This window comes from Barbatula barbatula, assembly GCF_947034865.1.
Source record: "Barbatula barbatula genome assembly, chromosome: 17".
NCBI lineage: Eukaryota > Metazoa > Chordata > Actinopteri > Cypriniformes > Nemacheilidae > Barbatula > Barbatula barbatula.
In genome coordinates, this window is record NC_136780.1 from 11,064,640 (window position 1) to 11,081,731 (window position 17,092).

The 17,092-nt window shown below is 38.7% G+C and overlaps 3 protein-coding genes across 6 annotated transcripts in view; 2 read left to right on the forward strand and 1 right to left on the reverse strand.

The window, feature by feature from the left end:
* Positions 1 to 2,568, forward strand: part of nkain4 (sodium/potassium transporting ATPase interacting 4) — a 40,823-nt gene extending 38,255 nt beyond the window's left edge. The window contains exon 7 of the mRNA XM_079477988.1: positions 121 to 2,568. Within this exon, the coding sequence (XP_079334114.1) occupies positions 121 to 130 (10 nt within the window). The 3' untranslated portion in view covers positions 131 to 2,568. The remainder of the gene's footprint in view (positions 1 to 120) is intronic.
* A 168-nt stretch (positions 2,569 to 2,736) lies between these two features.
* On the reverse strand, positions 2,737 to 8,432 carry birc7 (baculoviral IAP repeat containing 7). 2 transcript variants are annotated; one of them, XM_079478455.1, is made up of 7 exons: positions 7,796 to 8,432; positions 6,402 to 6,501; positions 6,020 to 6,101; positions 5,797 to 5,836; positions 5,115 to 5,327; positions 3,796 to 3,858; positions 2,737 to 3,285 (listed from the first exon to the last, which is right to left on the reverse strand). In XM_079478455.1, the coding sequence occupies exons 1-7, from the start codon at positions 8,358 to 8,360 to the stop codon at positions 3,083 to 3,085; spliced, it is 1,266 nt and encodes a 421-aa protein (XP_079334581.1). In that variant the 5' UTR covers positions 8,361 to 8,432; the 3' UTR covers positions 2,737 to 3,082. The 2 variants fall into 2 exon arrangements, with proteins under 2 accessions (XP_079334581.1, XP_079334582.1); XM_079478456.1 differs by having other exon boundaries at positions 6,020 to 6,077; positions 7,796 to 8,423.
* A 399-nt stretch (positions 8,433 to 8,831) lies between these two features.
* ddx23 (DEAD (Asp-Glu-Ala-Asp) box polypeptide 23) lies at positions 8,832 to 16,159 on the forward strand. 3 transcript variants are annotated; one of them, XM_079478806.1, is made up of 18 exons: positions 8,839 to 8,928; positions 9,029 to 9,098; positions 9,381 to 9,559; positions 9,640 to 9,735; positions 9,843 to 9,930; positions 10,011 to 10,076; positions 10,176 to 10,314; positions 10,729 to 10,862; positions 11,897 to 12,009; positions 12,119 to 12,262; positions 12,357 to 12,582; positions 12,675 to 12,820; positions 12,918 to 13,095; positions 13,275 to 13,517; positions 13,851 to 14,002; positions 14,107 to 14,215; positions 14,596 to 14,770; positions 14,956 to 16,159. In XM_079478806.1, the coding sequence occupies exons 3-18, from the start codon at positions 9,381 to 9,383 to the stop codon at positions 15,177 to 15,179; spliced, it is 2,412 nt and encodes an 803-aa protein (XP_079334932.1). In that variant the 5' UTR covers positions 8,839 to 8,928; positions 9,029 to 9,098; the 3' UTR covers positions 15,180 to 16,159. The 3 variants fall into 3 exon arrangements, with proteins under 3 accessions (XP_079334930.1, XP_079334932.1, XP_079334931.1); XM_079478805.1 differs by having other exon boundaries at positions 8,841 to 8,928; positions 9,029 to 9,077; XM_079478804.1 differs by lacking the exon at positions 9,029 to 9,098 and having other exon boundaries at positions 8,832 to 8,928.
* The last annotated feature ends 933 nt before the right edge of the window (positions 16,160 to 17,092 follow it).

Genomic DNA, 17,092 nt, shown 5'->3' on the forward strand with positions numbered 1-17,092 from the left:
AGCTCAATTCAAATTGAAAATTGGAATTGCAAAGTCATTGTCATGGCACACAACCCCTGTGCCAACAACACCTGTAACCCTGTCATAACCTTATACTCGGTGTGTCTTTGTGTTCATCAGGTCTTCGTAAATGAAAGAGCAGGTCAGATGATTCATCCACTCCAGCAGACCGCCTTGTACCTCCCCTCCCGCCTCATTCCTTGAGATCTGCCTCTCCATTGTTTCCTCATCCAAATGCTTTCCAATCTTCCTGATCAAGCCCTTCTGGTCTGGGAGAGAACTGGAGAGTTGGCTGTCCAATACAAAACACAGTCCAGCTGTCTCGTTCAGAAACATATCGAAACAAAAACGTCCATTGTTAGGCAGGTTTGCATGTCGTGTGTGGTCTAAGATTAGTGTGCATTGTATGAGATCATGGACATCAGGCCTGTGAGCCACTCAGTGGAGTTCCGATGTTGAGGTTAACTGACTTCCAGCTCTTTGTGTGTGTGTAGGGGAATTGAACGCTGTTTACCTTCACACAGGATTTGTGCATGAACACAGTAAAACACAAGAGTATGCCGAGAGGAGGAAGGGTGGGTTTGGAAAGTGGGTGGGACCCAGAATAAAAGACAAAGCAAGCAAACCTCCTGTGGATACTTTTCCAAAATAGAAGCAAAAGATAAAAACGCTGTGTTTTGCGAAAATAAGACCAGAAGGTTCTTTCATGTGTCAGTATGTGTGATTACATTGTCAAATTCAGTTTTGGTTGGATTTTGTACAGCGGCCTGAAAAAGTATTTAAACATTTAAGCCAGACTGAAAATATGTCACGAGTCCAATAACTGTACTTGTCACATGTACAGGTCTCATCAGTGTTCCTCCTACGTGTGTTTGAATAGAATCATCTTTAGAAAATAGCCGGGGCTTCCTTTGGCATTCAGTCAAAACCAATAAAATGATCACATAATCTGTTTTTATTGTAAAACTGACAGATATGATCAAATTCTTGCGGTTCTTTTATATGAATGATGCTCGTGATCAAATACCAGTTTGTGAACAAATATCATGTAATATTGTCAGCATGTATCCTTATCTTTATCCGAGTAACAGTTGAGTGTCTATCACTGTGGATGCAAAGCTACTGTTTCTGTTTACTGGAAAAAATAAAGCACAACTGGATGACCTGACATGCAATGTTACAGGAATGACACGTTTTGAAGAGAGGGGATGTGTATTTCTTTTCAAACTGAGATGTGAAGGTCGGTCTGAACAAATAGCTGAATATGGACAGATATGCGTACTGCATTAGCAACATTAGGTGCTATTGAAACTTGCGCTTAGAGGGACGGTTCAAGCAAAAATGAAAATTCTGTCTTTAATTACTCAGCCTTGGGTTGTTCTAACTTCTAAATCTGAATATGTTTTGTTCCTTTGAACATGTTTTGAAGAATCTGGGGCACAAAAATACATGTATTCAGATTTGGAACAACTTGGGGTGAGTAAATGACGACAGCATATTCATTTTTTATTGAACTGTCCCTTAATTCACCTCAAATGAAGAATCGGTCATCATTTACTCCATCTATATTGTTCCAAACAGGCACTTTCTTTTATGAAACACAGAGTCTACCAATTTAAAGTGTATACAAGTTTGAAACGGCAAGAGTTCAGAGGAACCGTTAAATCATTGAGTTGTAGGATTTGACAGAAATGTTTTCAGCTAAATTTGTATCCATTAAAGAAATAGTACACCCGGAAATGAAATATCTTATAATTTACTCACGTTCATGCCACAGATGTAAATGGAGAATTTACTTATTTGTGTGAAATATTCATTTAATAGTCCTTCATCCCAATGCCATGTGGACCTCTCCTGCCCCCTAGTGTCCAATCTATCTCTTTACAACCATAGACGTTCAAATCCATAGACTTGGAAGGACTGCATTTCTACCACTTTTTGGCAACATCTGTGTAATTTGTTATTGTAGAGTCTAGGATGTTAAATATAGGTCTTTGTTACAAATCTGTGTCCCTCTCTTTCTCCTATGTCGTCGCATCATTTCGTTTTGAACAGGTATGTTTTTTGCAAACTATTTTAATATCTTTCGTCTCTTCTCCATATACAGTGAGGGAAATATTCATTTGATCCCCTGCTGATATTGTAAATTTGCCTGCTTACAAAGAAATGAAGGGTCTATACTTTTTAGGTTTATTATAGCTGTGAGGCTAAATCCATACAGGCACATAACCAATCTGTGGAGCCGGAATTCTTGCTGCTTGGTAGGGGATCAAATACTTATTTAGTTAAATTGCTTATGAGTTAAATGCAAATCAATTTACAACCTTTATATAACATTTTTTTTCTCCTGATTATTTTAATATTTAGTTAATATTCTTATCAGTTGAAAAACCTACCATAAAAATTATAGACCCTTTGTAAGCAGGCAAACTTACAAAAGCAGCAGGGGATCAAATCATTATTTCCCTCACTGTAGATGTTCATTGACTGCTTGTCCAATAATGTGTGTTTGCTGACCAGAGTGTAAATAAATGTTTGTTAATAAAAGATGTGCTTTTCATCTACTGTACACTGTGTCGTGGTGTATTTGGAATATGTTTCCGCATGTGATGTTGTCTTGATCTGGAAACAAACACTATTATTTACACACACACACATCGGATGTTGTCTGGATGGCAGTGGTAAACATCAGCCATGTAATATTTCACATTTAAAAAAAGACATGTAGTAACAAAGTGATGCAAATAATTTTTATTATTAAAAATAAAAGTACAATGTGTTCATACACTAATAGTAAAATATGATCATATTAATAATATGCTCTTGCAGAAATTATCCTCCTATATTCAAAGTCAACAGAGTTTCTCGTTCTCATTTAGTAAGACACAAATTCACACAAAATCTTGTTGTCTGGCAGGATGTTTAGTCAAATATCAAGCACCACCAACACCACCTATATTTACCAGAATTCAGAATCTAATAATAGAGAACTTTTAGCATTCGCCGCTTTGTAAATACTACGCAGAATGATTTGTCTAAAGTTGTTCAACAAAGTAAGTCGCTTTGTATGCGTGTGCAAACCTCATGACATGAATGCTCGCACGCTCCCCCGGATGATCGCCCTGCAGATGGGGCAGTGGCGCAGACTGGGTGCGCAGTCGGTGCAGACGACCAGATGGCCGCAGGGGATAAAGACTAAGGAGACGGGTTTGTCCATGCACACCTTACAGGTTCTCTCCTCCTGAAGCTGTCTCAACTGTTCCTCTGGACTTAGGTCCGATCGCACTAAAAAACAAGCAAGCAGATAAGTAAAGACATTAGAATTTTGTGTATCGTATACACGATCTACATAAAAAATTGACTTTTACATCATTACGTATTAGCCAGACTAATATGTAGAGATGCACAGATACTAAATTTCTCCAATACTGATTATTCACAGTGTTATCTGCCGATACTGATTCTGAAGATTCAATTTATATTTCTTATTTTTCAGAATGTTATTTATTCATATAATGACCATTAATATTGAACCTGATGTTTCTTAACATTTTCTACATGTACAAAGCACAAATTCATTGCATTTACCTGTCCTCGATTATCGATTATTGTCAGATATATCCGTGCATCTCTAATATTAATTTATGTTTTAAATATATGAGTCTTTTTAGTAGTGAGGACCACATAAAATCCGTTGTTGACCCTTTTAAGTATAATTGTGAGAACATTTTAATAAATTTGACTGTCACAAGTATAGCCAAACCACACACAAACATCATATGTGTAAATAAAGACCTTTCTCCCTGACTGCAGACTGTGTTCTCTCACTTGTGCTGCTGTCCTGTCTCTGCACAGTCTCTGAGGAAACAAACAATCCACATGTTAGAGAGGAAAAGAGGACATACCATTATTGGCATTCTTGCATTGTTTTTGTGAGGTTGAGAATGGCTCACTTCACCCCTCCCTTTCGAAACACTGCTGTGGTTTAAGGGGGGATTAAACGTTTCATGCATTCTGACTTCTTTAAAATGTTAAACTTGCTGGCTTCTCATGCTCAACATGGTTGAAAAACAAGTTGGACGTATGACGTAGTATTTCTGTGCTTGACACGCTCCCTCAGCATTCCAACTGGTTGTCGGAAAGTTTTTTATAAGTCTGGATCCCTGAAACGTAACAGGGATCCTATTCCTTTTATTTGCCAACTCTCCCAGAAAAACTTTGCAAGGCGAAAGACATAGCCTGGCCACGCGCCAACCGACAAGCGAGAGTAAGACCCGCCACCATCAAGATTGGCTGTTCTGCGTCAAGCTTGGCTCCGCTTTGGGTCTGCACTGCAGCTTGTTACTCTTGCAATAGGGAGAGAAGTGTGTGGTGTGTTTGTTTGTTTGTTCATGGCATTTCAGTGATGGATGTTATATAAACGGTGGATGTAACACTGGATTTGAAGATCGTTTGAGACTAATAGATTGCGCGGTCCAGTGCTAAAAGATGGCGGACATGAACCGCACGCGGTAAGTCAAACTAAGTCATGTATGTCTGTTTTTTGTGGCCAATCGGCGTGTACGTGCATAATGTAAAATACAAAAAGGGATTAATGCGATGATGTGTTCTCATGCTGTAGTTCCGTTCCACTGCCAGCCTCCAGCAGCTCGTGTTTTTCCGGAAATAATCGTACAGCTGTATCTTTCTTTTATAAATGTGTTCAAACTAAACACTCTTCGAAGATACGATGTATGCAATACTACTGTATAATTGGCAGAAACTGCGTGTGTTACCTGATCTTTAAAACAAGGCTAAGTCGCCGTCACGCTTTCTCTTCTCAACCGAATGAGAACGCATTTACGAAACGCTCTCTGTAGAGAAGTTTGTCCGTTTAGGGCTACTGTAGAAAATGGCGAATTCCATTTAAGGGGACCCGAGGTGTATGTAGATAGAAATAGCTAAGTAATAAAAACATAGCGCTTCATCATTATATAAGGTCTTTATACACATCAGAAGACATAGTTATGTATATTATATTACATTTCTGTCAAAAGATCCTCCTAAACCCCACAGAAGACTGACTTTGTTACATAATTCAGGTTCGATGCATCAATGAGTTTTAAACTCCACACCTGGTCTGGGCTCTCCCGTATGTCTTTCCTCCTCTTCGGCCTGAAGGACGTCGGTCACCAGGTCAGAGACGGAGGTATAGTGTGAGCCGGTGAGCAGATAGCGCGACTGCACCAGACTCTCCACCAGTGAGCGCTGGAAACCCATCTGGAGCACAGCCTGAACTACAGGAGACAACATGACTGCTGCCCCCGTGTTCTGCCCTCCCAGCACCTCTGACAGAGGGAAGATCACACAGTAACAGTGAATGTGTATGTGTTGTTTTGCTATAGCTGTGAAGGTCAACAATTTTAAAGTACCCTTTAAAATATTTGTTCAAAGTTCAACATTGAAAAATGAAACAGTTTGGCTTTAGGGCAGTTGGTGAGAACACATTATGAGAGAAGGACCATTGCCTGAATGAAAACAGCTTTTTGTGAGCTGTTATAATACCAACAATTCCTGAGGAATATACAACAGGGTGTATAGTGTTCTAGATGGGTAGTTCAATCCTGTAGTTTCACGTAGTCATAACAAGCATTGTATTGTTTGTGTGTGACCCGCAACAGTAAAACTGTTATTAGCCGAGAGACTTTCAGCAGATATATGAAATGGGAAGCCAGTAATTTTAACATTTGCCAAGAAATTCCAATTCTATCGCATAACTTCAAATGTACAAACACACCCGTACTTGTATTTATTTACCTGATGTAATATTCCCTGAAGATGATGACAGTGAGCTATCCTTCAAAAATAAAAAATACACAACTTTATTTAAACTTGCTTGTAAACATAGCTGTTAAACATTCATAAATGTGTCATATGGTTTCATACACTTTGCGTTTAGCTTTTACATTTTATCAGCACTATAGGAAGCCATACAACCAGCCAATAAATGATGAAACGCTGTATCATATTTATTACGTACCACTCTCTCGTTTAGGTTAAAGTGGGATTGTTGAATGTTGCTCACATATTCCCGTCCTCTGGTTTGAAGCAAATATTCACATCTTAGAAGCACATGAATGCCAAAATGAAAAATGGTCATGCATACCCAAATAGACATAATGACCATACACACAAAAATTTATTCGATTCTCCACTGGAACTTACAATCATTCAATGCTCTTAGCTTATCTAATTTACTTCAGTTTTGTCTATTAGTAAAGTATTTAAAATTAATAGACTTTAATATGCATCAAAGATACACTATGTAGAAGTCTATTGCATCAGCATCTAGTATGTCTCTTTAACCCACCAATAGTCTGAGCTTCTCTTTTTTTAAATAAGAGCAGTAATTCAGCGCTTACTGTGGAAACCATTTTGCATGTTCCTGCCACGGGTCATCTCCTGGTTCCCAGTTCCTCAGACCACCATCACAGAAGAAACACTTCACGTTGTCACCATGACCTGAGAAACACATGTATAATTTACTACCATGCCAAAATATCACAAAAAAGATCTTATCATTGCAAGTTGTAACCATATAGTCTACCTTTAAGAAAATGAATCATCATTTTATTTTAGCACAAACGTAGTAATGTTTTGGTGAATTGATTACCATTCGCATGATCATAAAACCATAGAACATAGCAAATTTCACTGTAGTTTTAGTATTGTTGAATACATTTCATACGTTTTCATAAATTTAAAACTAACAAACAACGTAGGGGAGAATTTTAACCCACATATTGCTAGGGTTATATAAGATTGTTGAATGCCGGATGGGAAAGTTCACCCAAAAATCTACTTTGTGATACGTGGAAGAAGTCCTCTCGTGAACGCGAGCCATACACTGACAAGACAGAGACAGTGAAGAGGATGAAAAGCCCTAAAGCAGTATATTTGTGCTCCTTATTGGAAGATACCAGATTTCACAATGTGAATAACTTCCTACTCCCCTACTTTGTTTATTTGATTGTTTGTTTCTTTTTCTTTTATTTTTTTACACTGCCTTCATTACTGTCTGATGGGAATGATATGAATATTGTGCTGTAATATTTGTATGTAAGCTCAGGTTGTTTATGAATGAATTTTAAACTATGAATGCCTTTTTTGTCAATGTTCTACAATATGTTAATAAAAAAAATTACAAATTAAAAGAATACATCGATCAAAGTCGGTATTTAGGTTTGTTTTTCGCACATAAAGGATTCCTGTACCTTCAAAAAATTCAACTGAGCCAGTATGCGCGGATGTCCCGATTCAACGATGTTAGCAAAAACGGATGAGGTCCGGAAAGGACGTCACCTAAATATCTTCATTTGTCCTCCGAAGACGCCGGAAGATTTCTTAACATGTTTAACGTCGTGTGGTTGAGTAACAAACCACACAAAGTGGATTTTTGGGTTAACTTCCCCTTTAAAACTAGAAACCCCCAAAATATAATAAATCATGTTACAAATTCAACGTAAAGGTTAACAAAACAAGTCGCAGTTATTTCAATGATTGTTTTATACATGCACAGCATTTGTCAAAAAATAAAACAGGCAGAAAGGAGGATTCTTTCACAATAAAGTGCTTTTGCGCCCCTGTGGAAACGCTCGCGGGCTCTCTCGACGATTCCGCATATTCAAGGTGCGCGTGATTCCGAGGGCGCGTGACTGAGAGCGCAGAAAAGAGAAGCTGCATAGTTTCGGTGCTTTGCTCTATCGAAACCCATATAATAAACCATGACGGGCGCCATATTCATTTATGGACAAACCTGTATAGAAAAAGCCAGCTGGTGCCAGGGCATCAGGCTGCACCGACGCTCCGGTGGGCCAGTTGTGATAGGTGGTCAGTCTGCTCTCCTCTGACTCCATCTCCGGGTACACCGCCTGTCCGGGTACCACCTGCTCGTCCACGGTCATCCGCTGCAGTTGACTCAAGAGCTGTCCGTCCACAGAGTCGGAGGAGGCCGTCGGAACATTACCCACATCTCTGCCCATCACAAAGCCGCATGTGGGGAAGTGCCTCTCGTGTTCACCCAGTGGGGTGTCTCCCTGAACCCAGTACCTCAATATGCCAGCACAGCAGAAACATCGCACCGTATCACCGCATCTCAGATAGAAAAATCCAGCCCGAGCCAGGTCACCGGGACGCACCGGCGCATCTCTTGGCCAGGTTTGGAAAGTTTGGAGTCTCTCCTCCTCGCTCCGCATGCCGAGCCGAACCTCTGCCTCCATATGTGTGCTTCTCTCGCGCTCATGCCCACGATCTCCCCTCATGCTGCTCACCTTCCATAGTGAAGTGTGTAGGTGCGCTTCAGCCCCCCCTCCGCTGGACATATAGTCTATTAATGCCTGGAACAGAGCGCACTTTGGGTTACTATGCCACACACATTTCCAGAATGAGCTGAATGATCTGACCTGTGGCCAAGCACCGAATAGCATTTATACAATAGCAGCCTTTCATGGTGATGGTGTCACATGGGGATATACCTGTCGCATAAACATACATCTCAAGACATCATTTATTAGCATTTAAATTGGTCATAATTACAACGTTTGATTAATATGGTCATCATTAATAGGTTTCGTATACGCAGTTAAATAAAACCCCAAACAGGAAAAGCGGCATAAAAAGGATTAATAATATATAGATATTATATAACATGTACTATATTAAAATCGTAAACCCGAGCATCCTGTTCACTTTAATAGTTGTATCTATTATTAATTAATTGTATTGTAAATAACAATACATTTGTTTTAAATGACGTGGTTTCTTTTAGGTTCATTTTAACTACGACTCCCAGAATGCTTCACAGGAAGTACGTCCCATATCCGTCGAGCATCATGGCGGCTTAGTAAAACGAACAGATCTCGTAAGCGCTGTAATTGTTGAGGACTAAAGGTGAGACATTGCTTACTTTTATGCAGTTTTATTTGCAGCATGGTTAAAATAAATATGTACAGTTTAGTTGAATATTTAACAGTAGTTATTGCATTTCCAGTGCTTTGTTTATTGGAGGAAGCGGTTCGTTGCTAACGTAGATCTCCTCGGTGTGTGTGTTTATCGTGGCGGTATATTATGTTATATTACACATTTACATGCACTACTCTCCTAAACTTTACCTATATTTAAATGACTGAACGTACGTGTGTATTTGTGAAAGGCCTTTTGACTAAGCAATGCAAAAACACTTGATGTCCAATTGAATAATTCTGTTATATTCTTTAAAATTGTGTCGCAGTGATATTCCTAGTTTCTTGGTATATTCCTGGTATTATATATTTCTAGTATAAAAGCATCCGCACATACACTTTACACATAACACATAAAAGCTCTCTTCACTTTTTTCCCAGATGCCTGCTGACTCTGATAAGAAGGATCCGGACACCGCAGTCAAGGAGCGGGAGTCTCGGAAGCGCAGTCGTTCACGATCCAGGGACCGTGATCGTAAAGGATCTCCCGGCAGAGAGCGTATACGACACCGATCCCGTGAACGCAAGCGTTCCCGCAGCAGATCCAAATCTGCAGACCGGTGTGTACAACTAGATGCTGAAAACAAATGATGCATGTGTTGTTGTGCTTTACATTAACTCTGCTTGTCTCTGTCTTTAGAGATCGCCGTCAAAAGGACAAAGAAAGAGATAGAGACAGGGGCCGTAAAGACAGAGAGAGAGACAGACGGGACAGAGACCGTTCCAGGAAATCAAGGTATGGCCACAATCCGCTGACCATCTGATGCAGTACAAATGCATATCTCAGACATGAAATCGTCGGAAGTGTGTAATGCCTTATAAGTGTGTTCCCTCTCCTCTCAGGAGCGCTTCTCCTAGATCAAGGGATTTGAAAATAAAGAAAGATCTGAAAAAAGAGGACGAGGAGGATGATGAGAAGAAAAAAGAAAAGGTACCTCATTGCGATCATCAAATGATAAAAATCTGCGTATTGTGTGCTGGTTGACCTACACTCTTTCTGCACTTTTTTAGGTGCAGCCTCTCTCTCTTGAAGAGCTTTTGGCCAAGAAGAAAGCCGAGGAGGAGGCAGAATCTAAGGTGAAAATGTACTTATTAAAAAAACCAGAAGGAAGTGGACTTGTTAATATTCTTGAGGTTTTTTCAAGGTTTTAAAAGTCTTAAATCTTCCTGTTGCAGCCCAAATTCTTGTCTAAAGCAGACCGTGAAGCTGAAGCTATCAAACGGAGGGAACAGCAAACGGAGGATCGGCGCAAACAGGTGGAGGATGAGCGGAAGAAACGACGAGTGTTTCAGGAAGTCGGGAGAAAGATGTTAGGTGAGTAGGCTGCGTTTGACCGTCACAAAAGGTCTGTTGCTTTTTATATATGAAAGTGATAGTTCACCAAGAAATAAAAATATTGTCATTTTAAACCTGAATGACTTTCTTTCGCAGAACACAAAAGAAGATTTTTTGAAGAAAGGTGGTAACTGAACAACACTGGCCACCATTCACTGCTATTGTATGGACACAAAACAAATGCAAGTGAATGGGGTCCAGTGAACAACATTCCTCAAAATATCTTCTTTTGTGTTCTGCGGAAGAAAAAAGGTTATACAGGCTTGAAATGATTAGAGGATGAGTAAATGATGAAGGAATTTTTATTTGGAATTGGCCATGTACACAAAAGTTTCCCAATTTACATGTAAAGTAAAATAGCTTGACTTACGGATGGAATGCTTGAACCTGCAGAGGATCCTCAGGAGAGAGAGCGCCGGGAAAGACGAGAGCGGATGGATAGAGAGAACAATGGCAATGAGGAAGATGATGGACGGCAGAAGATCAGAGAAGAAAAAGACAAAGGAAAAGAACTACAGGCCATAAAGGTGCAAGAACATTTTTAAATCCTGGGTTTAATCCAATTATAAATCAGCTGTGTCCAGTGTCCACCAAGGCGTTTCTGCCGGTGTACGGCGTGTTTTTTCAATTGTTTCCAATGGAAGCGCTGATGCAAAATGCACAACTTTGAGGCAGAACACTGTTCCTGCAGCGGATGTTTTCAGCTGGATTCCCTGCATTTTCAACCGTGTAAAAGCACCTCAGTTCATTTTTAGGCTGATTTATGTTAAGTAGGAGTTACATTGCATTGCAAAAATAATAATCCCCTTCATTTTATTCACATTTTGTTACGTTTCTGCCTTAGCATTTTTTTTTACATTAATCTACACTTTAATCTAATGCAAATTTCTTGAAAATGAAAACCTAATTTAAGTGAAGGAAATAATAATTTGATCCCCAGCTGATTTTGTAAGTTTGCCTGATTACAAAGAAATTAAGAGTTTATCATTTTTTTTATAAAAAGGTTATAAATTGATTTGCAAATTCACTCAGTGAAATAAGTAGTTGATCCCAGAGCAAAACAAAAATTTGAGCCTTCACAGATTTTCTATAGGTCTAGAGACTGGGTAGGGCACTTAATGTGCTTTTCCTTAAGCCACTCTTTGTTTGTCTTGGCAATATGTTTGGGGTCTTTGTCATATTAAAGGCAAATTTCATTTTCTTGTTCATTTTCTGCAATTGATTGATTGATTGATGGATCTTGAGTAGACAGACATTGAATGACATAGACAGAGTTGTCCTTAAACCACTCTAGCATTGTTTTAGCTGCGTGCTTAGGATCATTGTCATGTTGGAGAATGAACCTTCTGCCCTGTCCGAGGTTCTGAGTGTTCTGGGCTAGGTTTTTATGATCATTATCTCTGTATTTTGTGCCATTGAGCTTTTCTTCTACTCTGAGTGCCCCAGTCCCTGCAGCTGAAAAACACCCCCACATCATGATGCTGTTTCCACCACACTTTTGCAAAGCAATGCATGTAGCACCATTGTAAACAAGTATTTATATTTTGTTCTTAATGTTTAGGAGCGCTATCTTGGTGGGATGAAGAAACGCAGGCGTACGCGGCATCTAAACGACAGGAAGTTTGTTTTTGAATGGGATGCATCTGAAGACACTTCAACTGACTACAACCCAATGTGAGTGTGCTTATTTCTGTACTGTGTTGAGGTTATATCAGCCTGGATTGTGCATGTTTACTTGGAGAGAGCTTAAAAGATACACAATAACAACTTTGTATGTGTTCAGATATAAAGAGAAGCATCAGGTTCAGCTCTACGGCCGTGGTTTCATCGCTGGCATCGATCTGAAACAGCAGAAAAGAGACCAATCGCGTTTCTATGGAGAGCTGATGGAGAATAGACGGACAAATGAAGAGAAGGAGCAGGAGGAGTAAGACGCACGCTCAACTATTCAGTGTGTTATAAAAGGAGTTCTACTTTATTTATGAAAAGAATTCAGGTTAACAGATTAATGTCCTGTGCAGACTCCGGCTTAAGAAGGTCCGTAAGAAGGAAGCCAAACAGCGCTGGGATGACCGGCACTGGTCTCAGAAGAAGCTTGATGAGATGACCGACAGAGACTGGAGAATCTTTAGAGAAGACTACAGCATCACAACCAAAGGAGGAAAGATCCCCAACCCTATCCGCAACTGGAAGGAGTACTTGCTGCCTCCACACATTTTGGAGGTTATTGAGAAATGCGGCTACAAGGTAAGATCATTCACATTTCACAAAACTTGAATGATCTACAACGGTGAAACATTTAATCCAATGGTCTTTATTATTGTTATTGCCTTTGTTAGGATCCGACGCCTATCCAGAGGCAAGCCATTCCAATTGGTTTACAGAACCGTGACATTATTGGTGTGGCTGAGACTGGTAGCGGTAAAACAGCAGCTTTCCTTATTCCTCTACTTGTTTGGATTACTACTCTCCCTAAGATTGACAGGTAAGATTCTGGGCTGAAATGGACTAAAGCGTTCATCAGTTATATGTAAATACATGTGGAAAAAAATCACTGTTAACTGTGTGTGTGTCGATTGCAGGATTGAGGACTCTGATCAGGGGCCGTATGCCGTAATTTTGGCTCCAACACGTGAGTTGGCACAGCAGATCGAAGAGGAGACCATTAAATTTGGCAAACCGTTGGGAATCAGGACAGTAGCTGTGATTGGTGGAATATCCAGGGAAGACCAAGGGTTCAAACTCCGGATGGGCTGTGAGGTGAGATCGAAAATCTGGTGTTTTGTTATTCCTGTTTTACAAGTCACAGTGAAAAGTAGTTTTTTTAAGTAGAGGATGCCAGTGGTTGCGTTAGTTTGTTTGTTAGTATGCATCATTTATTCAATAATGATCAAATCTGTAATAAACAATTTGCTATTGTTTTCTATTGTCATCATCAGATTGTCATAGCTACACCTGGTCGCTTGATTGACGTGTTGGAGAATCGGTACCTCGTTCTGAGCAGGTGCACGTATGTGGTACTGGATGAAGCTGACAGAATGATTGACATGGGTTTTGAACCCGACGTCCAGAAGATTCTAGAATACATTCCTGTGACCAATCTGAAGCCAGACACGGATGATGCTGAGGACCCTGAAAAAATGATGCAGAACTTTGAGTCGGGCAAACACAAATACAGACAGGTAATTCTGACATCTGGAAAAACAAATTTCGTTTGTATATATATATATATATATATATATATATATATATTATGATTTTCTATACTTATTTAATCCATATACATAACATTTACATGCAGTTAGTTTATCTCCGGTCTGGTTTATGAGTGGTCCTATTAATTGAATCATTCTATTTTACAAATTGGTCAAAATGATTCATAGCCATAATTGTTAAGAAAATACAAATGACTGTAAAGATCCATAAATGGGTCAGGCTGTGTAGGCACCCCCCCACGTTGTATTAATTTTGATTTTTTTTGTTATCCCTCTGATTAAATATTGTTTTTATTTCAGACGGTCATGTTTACGGCCACCATGCCTCCAGCAGTTGAGCGTTTGGCCAGAAGTTACCTGCGGCGCCCTGCTGTGGTGTACATCGGATCTGCAGGCAAACCTCATGAGAGGGTTGAACAGAAGGTCATCCTCATGTCAGAGGGTGAAAAGAGGTCAGAGTGCACATTGTTTATGTGTTTTCCCTATTCATAGACAAGCCATTATCAATTTGACAAAAGCCTTACTCTCATAATATTCTCTTGTTTTACATTAACAGGAAGAAGCTGCTGGAAGTTTTGGCCAGTGGCTTCGAGCCGCCTATCATCATCTTCGTTAACCAGAAGAAGGGTTGTGACGTTCTGGCCAAGTCTCTGGAAAAGATGGGAGTGAGTGCTTTACTATTGCTTCTTAAATCGGAGAGTTTTTTACCGAACTTTCACTTTTTCCTATAACCTGTTTATTTTTCTATAAAATGTTTTCTTTAAAAATAATTCTAAATTTTCTTTCTGAATTTAGTTTTGTACTATTTAGTTCTAATATTATATTTTTCATATTGACTTTTGGAGTAAAAATGTGACCCTTTTCAGGACCCTTTAGCCTTTTCGATTTTGTGTTCACATAGCAAGTGCCACAAAATTTACTAAGTTTTCTAACAGTCCAATGTAGTAAACAATTTTAAACATACAAAAAGAGACCAAAGACTAGAAGAGGTCCTGCGTTATGGTCTTGAATTAATGAGTGTCTTTGTTTCCTCGTCTTTTTTCAGTACAATGCTTGTACACTTCATGGTGGTAAAGGTCAGGAGCAAAGAGAGTTTGCTCTGTCTAACCTGAAGGCTGGAGCTAAAGACATCTTGGTGGCCACAGATGTGGCAGGTAGAGGTATCGACATCCATGATGTCTCCATGGTTCTCAATTATGACATGGCCAAGAACATTGAAGGCAAGTTGAACATCGAACATTTAAAACATTTGCAGTTGTGTTATGGGGTTTTCTGTTTTTTTGTCATCATTGGTCAAATTGGTCTTCTACAGTTATTATACCCTGTTTATAAGAGAAAAAACTATACTGTATAAAACTACTTTGAGTAATAATGTTAAACTAAACTTTTAACTTCTTTTCTCTAGACTATATCCATCGTATTGGTCGAACGGGTCGTGCCGGTAAGAGTGGTGTAGCAATGACCTTCTTGACCAAAGAGGACTCGACTGTGTTCTACGACCTCAAACAAGCCATCCTAGAAAGCCCCGTGTCCAACTGCCCACCTGAGCTGGCAAACCATCCCGATGCCCAGCACAAACCTGGTACCATCCTCACAAAGAAGAGAAGAGAAGAGACCATCTTTGCCTGAGTTGAACTTCCAGCTCCATATTCGGGCTTGAGGCTTTACGATTTTTTACATCCAATTTCCTCAGTTTTCCTTGTGATTATTCTGATTCATTGCATTCTTTATGCATTTTCATTAGGGTCTTCGTTGTTGACCCTGTTAAACATCACGCATTGAAGAAATGTGAAAACAGATACTGTAACATGCTGCAGATAAATGTAAACCCTCTTTCACACCACCCCATGGTTGAAATAGTTAGTCAAATTGTACAAGACTGTCACAATCAACTTTTTTACTTTTTGGTTGAGGACTTTTAAATTGTGAAAAAATGCCAATATTTTGGTATGATGTCAGAGTGCTTATGTAGATACTGTTTTCAGTCAGAAGATGAGCTAAACTCTTCATTCAGTGTGTGTGTTTAAAATAAAGACCTTTTGACTGTATACTCTTTTATTTTATGCCAAGGATCTGTGATTAGGGTAGTTGTCAAATAATGTGCAACTTTTGTTAAAGCACATTAATGGGCAAAGATCGTATATCATATGAATATAGTCCAAATAATGTAACAGTACAAATGAAGAGTTTGGTTTCAAAATGAGAACTCAATAACATTATAAAAACATGATTCTTAAAAATTATGTTTTTGTGTGTGTTAGCTGTATTTTTTTTAGTTATTATGGATTAAATCAAAACCAACCAACTGCAGTTCGATTGATGTTTTTTTATTTTGCATTCCAATTCGCGATTTTTGAAAATTCCTTTTTGAACCAAACTCTTCAAATATTCCATCTGGTCTTGAAATGTCACCTAAATGCTAAATAAGATCAATTATATCAGAAGTCAATGTGTGATAGTGATATATGATGTTAGTTTGTATGTTAATTACAAAGACAACAAAAATGTGCACAAAATCAAACAGGCTCAGTGTTAAAAGTACATAAAATGTTTTTTATTTTATAACTAGTGGCATTTTATTTCAATATAAAGCATATACAGCATCAGGCAGGATTTTATCTTTCATGTAGTCTTGTCATAAAGATGAAGGGGCGAGAGTGAGTGTACCTACATCAAGCCTGAGGAACACACGAATGTCCGGTGGGATTATTGTTCTACCTGGTGCATTTATTTCATTACAAAGCAGACATAAAAAAAGAAAAAAATAGTGCAATATCTTTTTCTCTACTCACACAGAAGAGGAAGTGTTAATGTTCTAAGGCGTTTTCTTTCCATGTTTGTATTGCATACAGAATAGAAGACAATGGACTCAAATTATACTCGTAGTTAAAATTGTGCTGTTTATACCTTGAAAATGAAAAATGTTTGTTATGGTAGCAGTATTGGTCCGCAGGAAAACAATGCCATGCCGTGACAAGAAAAATGCAGAATGTACTTTGACATATTAAGAAATGTAAAAGTTAGCTCATAAATGCTTTTTACATCTTGAATTGTATATCATATAAACATTATATTTTATTTCTTAATATCAATGAAAATAGTTTCCAAGCTTACATAAAAGCAGCTTTTATGGTAAGGATCATATTTGTTTTAATCTGAACATGTATCCTAACGGGACTAAAAACATTTATGCAAGTTATACTTTATGAATAACAGCTGTGGTAATTGTGATTTTTATTACAGTAATGCACGTACAATGCAAGTCTAAGGGCCAAGACGTTATCGAGGGTCAGAAGCGTTTACAAAAATATTTCAGATTTTTATCACACTAGTCTCATATTAACGCACTGTACTCACAAAACAGTGTGTATTATAAAGTTAATCCTGATGCAATTTCTTTCCCCATAGACTTACATTAAAAGTGTATTAGCGTGAACAGTTTTCTTGCTTTTTACACAAATACAGAAATTACTGATGAAGCTTGACTTGAACTCAAAACATCGTTTTAAACCATATAGCCAATTATATGATATGCGCAATAG